The sequence below is a fragment of the Chamaea fasciata genome, unplaced genomic scaffold, assembly GCF_029207755.1.
Source record: "Chamaea fasciata isolate MVZ Bird 193981 ecotype frontalis unplaced genomic scaffold, bChaFas1.0.hap1 SCAF_3, whole genome shotgun sequence".
Taxonomy (NCBI): Eukaryota; Metazoa; Chordata; class Aves; order Passeriformes; family Sylviidae; genus Chamaea; species Chamaea fasciata.
Genome location: NW_027094088.1, coordinates 35,400,334 through 35,413,457, shown reverse-complemented (window position 1 = coordinate 35,413,457; position 13,124 = coordinate 35,400,334). Strand labels below are relative to the sequence as shown.

The 13,124-nt window shown below is 35.9% G+C and overlaps 1 protein-coding gene across 6 annotated transcripts in view; it reads right to left on the bottom strand.

The window, feature by feature from the left end:
• The window catches only part of CRIM1 (cysteine rich transmembrane BMP regulator 1), a 175,004-nt gene that overhangs the window by 26,807 nt on the left and 135,073 nt on the right, over positions 1–13,124 (bottom strand). For 5 of the 6 annotated variants that reach the window (XM_066178566.1, XM_066178571.1, XM_066178568.1 and 2 more), the window contains one exon: positions 8,189–8,317. The exons of the other annotated variant lie outside the window; for it this stretch is intronic. In XM_066178566.1, the coding sequence (XP_066034663.1) occupies positions 8,189–8,317 (129 nt within the window). The remainder of the gene's footprint in view (positions 1–8,188; positions 8,318–13,124) is intronic. 6 annotated transcript variants of the gene reach the window in all.

Below are 13,124 nucleotides of genomic sequence, written 5' to 3'. Positions count from 1 at the left end.
AAAGTATAGTCCAGCATTTAAAGCCAGGGTTTTAGTTCAGAAAATTAGGTGAATCACCAATGTCACAAAGCAAAGTGTAGCTATCAGAGAAAGAAAGAAAAAAAGAGAAAAAGATTGAAAAGATTGCAAACCTAAATATGCAAATGTGGATGAAATTCAGCATATACAATTGTCATCCTGACAATTTTCCTATAGCCTTAGCTATTGCTTTAAATTAATCACTACTAAAATTATGACTAATTCATTATGAAAGGATAAGTAAAACGAGATATTTTGCTAAGGTTTTGCATTTCAAGTGACACATACTAAGGAACAAGGAAAATTCATGGAAGTCAACTGCAATGAACTGAAGAAATCTATTACGACAAAATGTTAGGAGGGTATTTGTTTGAGGGTGTTTTCCATCTCTGCTTAGATACATTTCATGAAGAAACTGAATCCCAAATCATGAATGTATTTGCAGAGAAGAGATCCAGCCCTACTTGGTCTAATAACTGCTTCAACCAGACAGACTGAAATGAGGGTATAGCAAACATTTTAAAAAATAATGCAGAAGAAAACTACCATTTGACAGAACTGCATTATGCACTTGAACATCACTGCAACTCTAACAGAATGGGATTAAGCTTTTGAACACATAGTATAAGCTATTTTTTTTTTGGTTTTGTGACTGATTAGTTATAGTGATATCACATAGGGAACTAAACTGATGGTTAGGGAGGAAGTGGAAGACTAAACCAAACAAAATCATAAACAGGAAATCAAAGGGAAAACATCTGTCATTGTGCTGCTTAGGGAAATAACTGGATGGAGAGCAGAGCTCTACATGGTTGGTAGAAACATGTTAATTAATTTTTCTTATAAAATATGAATTGTCAATATGGTCATGCCAATACATAAAATAATTTACACGACAAGCTCAGAGTTCAGATGCAGGATATTGGATGATTCCAGAATGATACTGATGAGCTATGACTTTAGGAAAAGAGGAATGTGTTCCTCAATGTCTCAGGCTGAAAGGACCGTATTTTCACTACAAATACTTAGCTTTTTAATGTGATGACATTAGCTGAAATATCACATAAAATGCTGAAAGAATCAAGTACAGTAGAAGGCTAGGACACTAAACATGGAAAGGTTGTTTGTCCTGAAGCAATGATGTTATTAAATAATCTCCTGCTTAGAACTCATACTCACATGAGGACTAACAAGCACTAAGAACTTACAGCAGTGAATCCCGCCCACAGAACAAGACCATGTAGTTTTCTTTCCTGTACAACCACAACTGCAAAAGCAGCAGCAAAGTCAGTTACCAACAGGTCCAGTTGGTTCACAGTCCAGTCATAGTCTTTACTAGTCCTCACCACACTGGCAAAAGCTATCGCCTACAGACTTTGAGTCCTCTAAAGACTACAGTACTAGCAAATACTTTGTTCTGTACTTTGATGCAATTAAACACATGATATTCTGACTTGAATATGGGAATTTCAAATAATTGGATTCATTTGAATCAATTTAACGTGATGCTGTTGGATAAAAATACAAGCAGAAAGAACAGCTGATGAATTAGTCTTCCAAAAATCCATTTGTGAATTATGAACAAACAAACAGGTATTGGTGAGATATTTAAGCCTGGTCACCATTGTCCATAAACTGCTTTTAAATATAACAATTTCTTTCCCCACTTCCTCCACACACTTACAATCCCTTTCATACATGCACACTATAATAAAACAAATACTGAGAGTTTCAGAAGAGCATTATACTGTTTAAGAGGAATCTCTTTGGGATATGGAGGATGGGACAACACTGTAGAAGAAAGTCTTGAGAACTGATGATTACCAAGATATGGTGAGCATGCTGCACACAAACTATCTGGTGTTTTAAAACTCTTTTCCAGTAAGTATCTTACTCTCAAAGGCAGTCTGGTGTCTGTAAAACTGAGACACCAGCTGCTGAAGGAAAGAAAAGCATGTTCACAAATCAGCAGCTGACATACTGATGTGACCTACTACAGTCAAGGTCTCACCTAGAAAAAAAGACAACAAAAATATGCTGTCCCATGGTATGTTAGTAATGTCTGCATTTGGCAGAACTTAGCAGTGGAATATTTCGGATACAATGCAACCTCTCCTTCTCAGGGCCAATGCATCTCAAAACGAATCACAGGTCTTCGTTCCAAATTCAAACCATTATGTGCATGATTTATTCCCGATTTCAGAGTGCTCATATCCCTACCTCACATGAACCTACAAATATTTGGAGTGTTATAAAATATTGCCCAAAAAACCCTTTAAAAAGTAAACAAAATTCAATTCCATGAATTGCATGTTAGTTCTAAAAAGGGTATTCTGCTTGAATTTTTAATAGCTTGATTGTAATTCCAGCTCTTTTTTTTTTAAAAAAAAGACTTTCCTTTTTCTAGCTTATATATGGTATTAAAAAACCTCTAGGCTCTTAAACTGGGATATTTATGGTTTTCAATATATTATTTTACATATGGACACACTGATATTTGTACTGTAAGGACTGAAAATCATCTTACTCTAAAAAGTTTTGAAAATGCATTCTATGTTGAAATACTTTTAGTTTTCAGTCCTGTAATTCACAGATTAAAAAAAAAAACAACCAAAAACAACCCAAAACAAACTGCCAGAGAATAATAATAGATACATGACATGAATTATGTCAGTATTTTAACTTGCCTTACGCTGGTGTCCCTTTTCACAAATTTGTAGCATGGCTACACAAAGCTAGCTACATACCTTTACCAGTATTATTTTCTTGACGCTGAGGACAGATCATACCAGGAGAACTGTTTCACAGTACCTTTATAATTAAGCACTCCTCAGCCGTCCTCTCCGTGTGGATTGCTACTGCTGCTTAATCTTCGGGGGTGGGGATCTGGGGAGGCAAATTTATGAAGGAGAAAACTAGGTTACTTAACAGTAACTGGAATTCTCTGAATATATTGCCTCCACAGATCCACACTAACCCTCCCTCCTTTTGTTAGACTTAAATCATGATTCACAAAAGCTGGATAAAAATGAAGGGACTGGGCGCTGTGATGCTAGGAAACCCTGTTTCAAGAAATCATCTTGTGAGTCCGTTGAGGCAAATTAACCACTTTGGTATGTGCTCTAAACAAATCTAGGATTCACATACAACACATGAATTCATGAAAATGAAATTCTAGCAGTGATATCTCAAAGGTGGAATTACTGTAGAATGATCAAGCTTCAAGCACACTGTTTTTTGTTTTTTTTTTTCTTAACAAGTCAAGCCAAGTGAAATTCTTATCTGCCTCTGAAGCACTAGATATATTGTAAGCACTAACTCCAATATATTGTAATCTTCAGAGATCCTGCCAAAAACTCACTCCAGTGAAAATACAGATAATATTTATTTGGCATGAGTTGTTCATCATAATTCCATCCTCTTCATGGAACACTTACACTATCTTGCACATGGGCTTAGAGTTAGTACTTTTGTTCTACTAAGAATATGTACTTTTTTTTTTTTTCCTGAGCTCTTTCTGAGCCTTAAATTTTTAGGAAATGTGCTTCATCCTAAGTTTTCTATGGTTGTATTTCATTAACTGAAGTCTTGCACGTAATAGGTATTCCCTTTTACATCACTGCAGAATAGTAAGACATCTTTTTTCTGTCTTACAGAATTACTCAAAAATCTATTTTGTGCTCTCCCTTGCACTAAGAAAGATTACCTGAATTTTTATTTTCTAACTTTTATTTTCCATGGAATTTGTTGTGAAATCAAAGTAATACTGGAAGACAATTGCTATTAAAACAGAAAAGCGTTAGCTAATTTATATTTTACTTTACTATTTCCAGGAATTTTGCATTGCCTGAAGTACCTTTTGTGTGATTAGTACGCATTTACTGTCCGACCTCATTTTGACACAGAAACAAACACAAAATAAGTTTATTTAAATGGGAGAAATTGACACTGAGAGAGTTTAAGTGTTGAGAACACACATCCCTGAGTAAGGACTACTTACAGAAATACAGGAATGAGATATTCAAATTTTGGCTATAAGATTGAAAGGTTAGGACTCTAACTATTGAAGAATTAACACCAAAGCAAGGAATTGAGATGTGTTCTTTCACTGCAGTCCCTGCAAAGTTTTCTTAAGCTTTTTCCCATCATCACTCTCTAGGCTTTTTCAGAGCCTTAACTGTTGCTCTTTATAGACAGCCTACAGATGAACCTACCTGCCTTTTCTCAAACCCATCAATCCTGCCTTTAAATGCCTATGCAACTAAATAAAGACCCACACTGTCAGACCCAAACTCCATGCTGGAATTTCACGCTGCTTCATCAGCTGTAAAGGGAGACGGGTGTAACTTGCCAGAATATTGAGGACCATGCTTCTAGTGTATGCTAGTATAGACTGAATGTCAATGCCTCCTTTTAACTCCATGGTAGAAAACATGTTCTTCTCATTAAAGGAAAAGGTACTAACACTTCCAAAGTTATTTCTGCATGTATCCATAGGATGTGTTTTGGGAAGAAGGCGGTTTCATGTTGAGAAGACTGTGCAAACACAAAATATACAAAGATTTCTTATTTTTGAATAGTGGTTGCATGACTTGCTTTGGCAGACAAAAGAGACCACGACATGAAGTGGAAGGTGATGCATTACAATGTGCAGGGAAAACGACTCATCTTGGCCTTCTCCAGTTGCAGCTCTCCATAAGAAGTCTGAAATTAATGAAACTGGATGACAGTTGCATCTTGAAACAGCAAAGGTAAGCCTTCTAAATTATGCAAACAATTTTTAAAATTGACAACAACACTCTAATTCCATTTTAGTAAGATTTGAAATGTTAAAAAAAATTAAAGTCATACAAGCTCACAGTTGTGTCCTGAAGAGTACTACACGTTCAATTCATTTGGGGTAAAATACTAGTCTCAGTCACAGGAGAGATTTTAAAGGGTTGTTTTTTACCATGAAACTAATCCAGGGAACAGACAAGGCCCACACTGCAGACGCTTGCTGAAGAACGACTTTGTGTGCAGCAGCAACTACCAATCAGATTTTAAATCCTATGCTGCTTCAACCAGCAGGCATTATTTAATATGCCATTAGTCTTCCTTGGGGCAAAAGGAGCCCTGCCTCACAAACAGCAGACCACTTGTCTTCCAAAAGGAAGCTGAAAGGATTTGTCTTCCTAAAGACTTCATTCCACTCCAATTCTCCCTATGAAAGTAAAGGCCTAGACACTCCAAACACAAGAGTATTGCTGCACACTACAATTTTTTCTTATTTACTTTTTTCTGTTTGTGTTTTGCTCCTGCATCATCTTATAACATCCTTTCTTTTTCTCTTTTTTTTTGGGTAGTGCATTTCATGCTTTTCGTACTTGTTTTAGTTTAATTCTTGGTATTCTGCAGTGATTCTTTCTAGATTCTGGACTCTACTCTTTTATTGTCGCATCATGCTGCTTTGGCTTCTAGATGCTTCTGGTCAATATGATCATTCTTTCTCCCTCATCATTTGTGGTTCCATGAGTACTTACTGAACTTTCTTCCCATAGCAGTCTATGCTCACTCTTTGCTTGGTGGTTTTTTTCCTCCCTTCTCTTACAACTATGGTCTAGCTCTGCTATTTTTAAAAAGATTTTATTTTACTTTACAGCATGTATGTTTTCACTGTGTGTTGCTGCAGAATGTTTTTGCATTCACTGCAGAAACAGAAAGAAGGATAAATGACAAAGTAAACTACTTCTATTAAAATAATACTCTAGAAATGTTTTGATTTGCTTCTTTCTTCCTTCTCACTCTGTAGTTGGGTTGAACCAGGTGGATAGACTTAAAACTAAATTACAATGAAGCACCAAACAAGTTACATTATACTGTGGTTACATATTCATTCCAAATAAACCCGTTGTACTTATTTTTGACAACATGAATGCAAATGAAGGTAATAAAGAAGAACAAATTACACCTTCACTCTATGTTCTTCCACTTTATTATTTTGCTTTTATTTTTGCTGAAATGACTGAAGTACAACAAAACTTCAGCAGAGGTACATAAAGATAAATTAACAAAAACCGAAACTTTATTGGAAATAGATTAGCAGAATTAGGATATGATGACTCCAAATGTTAGTATGGGCACAAGGGCTTCCTTACCAAGGCAGTTAATTTAACTCTGTTGAGCAGCTTAGAAAAAAGCAAGTGGATGCAGTATAAAGATAATGATGTTCCCAAAAGTCTACAGGAGTCTACATGAGTTAAAGATAAATGTGTTCTGATGTCCTTAAGAGAACCAAGATGCAACTGAACGGGTTTGGACATTAAAGTACACAGGATCTCCTAGCACAGTACATTTTCAGCATGTTTGACCTAAGACTCCTCTCTTCTCACTTCCCACACACTCTTTTGTCCAAAGGATGAGCCTTGCAAGCGACAGACATTACGTGACAGAAGAATTCAATTTCTGTCATTCTGATTGATAACTGCCAAATGATGAAGATTTCCAAGCTGTTATTTTTCTTCACTTTCTTAGAAAATAAAGGTCTCCTCTTTCTAAATGACTGAGATTTTTAAGCAATCTACTAGTCACATTATTTAACTGAGAAAAAGAGATGATAAATGATACTATTAACTTTGCTCCAGATAGTTTGCTACTGTAAAGTGAAAAAAGTTTAAAGCAAATCTGACAAGAGAAAAATCCCCCTGAATTGGTTCTTATGCACTATTTAATCAGAAATACTTTAAGCAAGAACATCCTGAGATGTGGTTTGTATCCATATGCAGTCTGGTAACCTAGGACAAAAGAAATTGTCCTTTGGAGTGGTGTGTCTCCAGTGCACCAAACTGGAGGGAAGGACTGCATGCACAGGCACAGATGATGAAATTTGCCAAGTATGTCCATCTTCTTGTTTGTGTCAAACCTCCCAGTGAATTTAATAATAACAGAAGGAGAAGGAAAATCAAATTACAATGTTAAAAGCAGACCTTAACATTTCTACTGTTTTCCTTACGAAGAACGAAGTAAGGCAAGTATGCAGTAGCTTGGACGTAACCTAAGGAAAGTCATCCTTTCCCGAATACAACTTGTAATCAAAGGTAGTATTTCTGTATTGCCATGATAATGTTATGCTTCCCATCTATTTACTTTAGTTACGATGTCCTCTCCCACACCAATCCACTCCTAAAGCTCTTTAGTTTGTACCACTTAAGAATTTTATTTTGACCATTTCTACTTGGGACCCCTACAATAGTCATATTGGTTTAGAAAGTGGCTGAGAATGAGTGGACTGAAACCAAAAGAAAAGGAATGGAGTAATACTTTAGTTGTGGAAGCCTTAGAGGCTGCAAGAAAGCTGAAAAACTCCAATAACATTACAAAGAGAGTTTACACCTAGGTTAGGTTGGCAGCCACAGAGGTGCAACCTGCAGCAGAGACTAGTACTCCACAGGTGTCCTTTTGTTGGCCAATTCTAAAAACCAACCTGATACTGCTTTACATTTCACCTTCAAACACTGAAGTCTTAAGGAAACACATAGCAAATATGTTTTTCTTGATACACACAAAGTTCTTACAAGGCACAGTGTTTTTCCTTTGGGAATAAATAGATGTTAAAGTCTGCAAAAATGCTAGCTAAATATTATATATGTATATAAAATAGATAAGAATATATTATAGAAATAAATACAAATATGGATATACTTGTATATATACAAACACCCATACCCAAGCATATAATTTCAAACATTTATCCTCAAAATCTAAATTTTGACAAAAAAAGCTATGTTGAAAATAGGCTGCTTAGCAATAGGAGTTCTTGAAGTGCAGAAACCCAGATGCTCTTAAAACACTTTAAACAGAGGAAAATGAAATGTAGAATTCTCATAAAACTTCTCAAAGTCTATATGAATATAGACTATATAACATAGGTCCCAAATTATTACCTTTTCTAGCCAGCTGTTAATTTTTTACCACAAAAGTCAGACACTGTACATTTTCCTCCAAACACATATTAAGCAAGCAAGCAGTGTCAGAAAGCAGGAACCAATTCTTTAAGGATGAACAACTATAAAGCACAAACATACTAATACAACATATAATCAACATTACGAATGGAAAAAACCAGCACACTACCATTTTCACATACAGCTTGATATAAAAGGTAGAAGCCACTGTATTTCTGCATACTCACTAGTTTTGCACTGACAAATGCGACAACCATTTTGGTCCAGTTTGAAGCTATAGATACAGTCTTTTTCAGTCAGAGTGCAGTTCACCAAAACCTCACAGGTGGGTGGACCTATTGTGATATACGTTGGTTCTGGGGGTAAGGAAAGAAAAACAAATAAATTCGAGATTCTTGAATATTTTAATTAAGTTCACAAAAATCCAAACACAATGTAACAGTAAAGAGAGTAACTTTAATTACTTTTGTTTCTGATGAATATTCCTAGTACTTTAGAAACAATTTGATAAACAGACTTCGTTTCAAAGTGATGTTCACTCAACAAAAACAGCATGAAGCTGCAGAAAATTTGTGAAGTATTGAAACAGAAAAAAATACCACTTTTTTTTTGTTCACTACAAAATCAGCTTTCCTGCACATGCAATTTCAAACTAAATGCAAAATATTTATTTTGTCCACTTTTCTCCAGAAGTGTTTAAACAAAACCAATGAATTCATAGTTATGAGCATTACTAACACTATACGAAAAATTCAGGAAACAAAATTTGCATGATTTAAAGAACTATGACCTTTCATTTCAGTCCTTCAACTGTTTAAGTGCACTCTGTTTCTCCACCTCAAAAAATGAAGATTTATACAAAATGAAATTTAAAAAGCCTTCCATACTTGAAGTGATAAATTGTGAAAATATGGAGAAATTTTATGGAGTGGAGGTGGCCACATGTCGCCATCTTTCATCCTCAAACCACAGATTTTGCCATTTATACCTACAAGCAGCTAGTCTTTACTTTCAGAGTTAGGGTAAAATATTACTCAATGTAGATTAAGTTGTTAGAAGTATACATTGCTAAACAAAATACAGATTTCTGTGCCTATTGGCTACATTCCAGCAGGCAGCTTTTGCACCCATGCCTTCCAGTCAACTGAAAATTATTCTATTACAAGGATGAACTTTTCTGCTTTCATTGTCTTTCACAATTTTCAGCTTTCCTAGCTTCTCTCCAGCCTTGCTCTTCCCAGCACAACAGTTTACGTAGCCAATGAAAGTTTTTAATCCTTTTAAAATTAGGTCAGCTAACTAGAGTTTGGAGTGAAAAAACAGCATTTAAGACACTAGAATTAAGTTAGATAACTTGAAACTTATCTCAGAGGTCGTGGTTCAGATTATGCACTTGCTGAGTAACACTCAAATTCGGTTGCTTGTATAATTTCTTGTAGAAAAGTAGCAATACATTTAAAAAATATATAGAACAGTGCCAACAGCTTTGTCTGCATAACGGCGTGATGTCTATCCATATCCCTCAAATATGTCCTTATTGAAATTAAAAATTTTCCTTTTTTTTTTTTTTTTTAATGGGGATTTATTATTTATAATGAGCTTGGAGGTCAAAGGATTGGTTTCCAAGAATTCTTCATTTCACAGCTCTGGTCTGCACATGTAGTATAAAAGAATAGCCATAATGGGTAAAGTATTTCAAAATCCATGGACTTCCACACTAGACTTCTTTTAGTCTAAATGAACTCTTTGTAGTTGTTTTCAAATTCATTTAGTAATATATACCAATAATATGATAAATTCCATTAATTAATCCTGGCTGTTTAGGTCTCTGAGTATACAAACTAGTTCTGCAACCAAACCGATTTTTAGCATCGGTCTGCTCTCTAAGCAGAATATCCTAAACATGCAAAAGGCCAGAATGCAAGAGCTACCCTGAAGCTACATTCAGGTTACTGGTCAGCCACCACAAGCCTTACACTTCAAATGACAGAAAGGCCACAGCAATGCTTGTACTCACAGGCAGCTAAAACCAGTACAAATCATATGAATCATTACTGCTGCCCAGAGCAAAGTTCACTGACAGTAACACAAGCTGGGGAACTGAAGGCGACTGCAGCTTTACCACCTGACTGCAGATGTGAGGTAAAACATGTCGATAAAATAAAGCCTACAACAGCTTACTGAAAGTTGAGATGCAGGTTAATCAGTACTCTTTGATCCACTCAGGTGTAAACTAAAGGTAGAGAGAAAGAGGATTGTGTTTTACTCCCCATCATTAAAGTCTACCCCTCAAGATAACTTCCCTCAAGATAACAGGCATAACATAACACTTATGAAAACCAATCATAATTTTATATATCTATCTATATAGCTATATATACTACTTGAATAATTTTTGGTGACTTTTCAAACTAAACATCTGTATTTTGATGCTCCCTTGCCTTGGGCACAAGGACACAATTTTTGTGCCTTTGATACATGCAGTAATATGATATTTCTTATAAAGGATGAAATTAAACTACTGTTACATTAATTTGAAAAGTTTTTGCTTGTCCTCTAGTCATTGTGTTTTATTATTCTGTTACCTTCCACTTTTGGGCCTGCTTTCAGCATCCTCAGTGTTTCCAGTCAAGCTTACAAATCTATTTCTTTCTCCCTTCTCTCCCTAAAGGTAAGCCCCGAGATACAGTAATTTTATATGCATGCCTGCTACTCAATGAGCTGCAAGCAGAGGACAAAAGAAATAATTTCACTCCCTACCCCCACAAGTGCAAAAATGCAGCCAGGAAAAAAAAAAATTAAATTCAGGCCTTTTCACTTCACTAGACAAGACTCAACAAATAAAGCCAGATCTGCTCAGCCAGACTTCTGGCTATTTGAATAGGCAAGCAGTAGCTAAGCTTGAAAAAGCATGTACCACCACACCATCTGAACTGGGCTTTCACTGCTGCTCTTGGTAGAAACGGCTGAAGAAAGATCCAGTGCACAAATGCACAGACAATGGGTGGGAAAAACGGGTGCTGTTTCTGCCTGTATGCTTTACCAACAATACAACTATACCATAGAAAGAAAGAGAGAAGAAAATAAAGTGCAAGGGATTGAAGAGAGTCTGGATGAAAACAATGGATTATTTAATGGAGCACAGATTTTGCTGATGCCAAGTGCTTATATATAAAGTTAAAGGCAGATTCCTATTAGAACATCATGCCTCCAAATATCATCTCTGATACTTTCTCTGGTGAATTTTGGTGAAGATTATTAATTTGCTTGCTGTGAAGTTGATAAAAATATCTGAATTAATTTTTTACAATGCCATTTACTTAAAAAACAACTTCAACAATTTTATCATCTACAATCTACAGCAGATATTTCAGCTACTGGTGGACCTTCAGTCTGACTAGTCTACTGAAAAAAAATACTACAATTTGCAATCAAATCCTGAATCTTATCATTCCAGCTTGAAATCAAACTGCATTTGTGGTGAAAGAAGAGTGACATTCATGTAATGCCTGGAGCTAGCTTTGTCCTTAAGGACCTATATCAACGATATCAACACAAAACCTGGATGTCTAAAAAATTTAAAAAAAAAGAAAAAGAAAGAAGATATCAAAGTTGAATAGTATTTTCACTGATTATTTTCAATCTAGAATACTTTTGTAATATGAACAAAACCTCTTTTTTGATTTCTGAGACCTCCCACTCCTCCTGAATGATGTGATGCAGCTTGCAGTACAAACAGCAGATATTTTCTTCTGTTAACAATGTGAGCTACTATAAACACATGCACAAGAACATAGGATGGTCAATGTGGTCTAGTACTGTACCTTATATTTGTTATACTTTAATGAGTATTAGGGTACGAAGATACTGCTCAAGTGTTCAGATATGGAGAAAAATTGGTGCACCCATGTTTCAGTGAGATCAGGGAAAATTTGTTTCTCAGGATTACAGTTTTATTATATACACAATTTGATCAATCATTAAAAAAAAAAAGTCAGAGAATGAAACCTGAAATATACCACTGACTGCTGAAGCCTTGGAAAACAAATAAAAATAAAGAAAAAAACCCAGGGAGAATTTACAATTTATTGCAATGTTGTTAACTTCTAGTGTTTATCTGCATGTCAAAACCAAACCATTCACTGAAGATTTAATCATAATTATATAAATTATATAAAAGACAATTAACTAACTAACTAGAATCCTTCTTAAGTGTGGAATCAGAAGGAAAAATTATACCCACCTTCCTATCATATTCAAAATATGAACTGAGATGTTCAAAATCTAAACTCTGGCCATAGAGTTTGTATCAGAAAGCAAAAAGGGATTACACTTAACTGCTCTACTACAAAGCCAGATTATTATGAGAGAACCAAGAGTTCAGTTTTGGTTTGTGTGAAGGACAAGAGGGACCTGCACCAGCACATCCTGCAGGTACAAGGAAGCGATGGTTTCCCTCCATTTAGCACTTGGAAGCCTACAGCTGGAGTTGTGTCCTGCTTTGGGCTCCAGAGTGGAAGAAAAACATGGACACACCTGAGCAGGTAGGTCACAAGGCCACTGAGCTGGCCAGGGGCTGGAGAGGTGGCACATGAGAACAGGCTGAGACAAAGCAGGGCTTGCTCAGCCAGGGGAAGGAGGGTCAGGGGGCATCCTACTGCTGTCTGCCACTCCTTAACCCGAGGGTACAAAGATGACAAGGCCTGGCTAATCTTGGAGGTGGCTCCAGGCTAGGATGAGAGGCAACAAAAACAAACATGAAATGGGAAAAGACAACTTGATAAAAGCTGTTTTGATCTTCTTTTTAACTACATGGGTCATCAAACGACAACATTGTCATGGAGACTTGTGCAATCTCCATCCTTCAAAATACTCCAAATTTAACTGGGACAAGGCCCTGACATCCTTCTGTAACTGAACCTCCTTTGAGCAGGAGACAGGACTAGAAAAATCTCTGGTGGTCCTTTCCAACTTGCATGACTCTGAATTTCACTTTCATATAAACTCAAGACATTTCCAGTGAAAGCAGCAATATTCTTGATGAATCCTAATCAAGGAACTGAAGTCAAAAGACAAGTATTTCAATTTCTGATGATTTCTGTATCCTTTTGCCAAGTACTGATTACTTTCCTTTAGCAAAAATAAGTACCTTTGCCTAACACT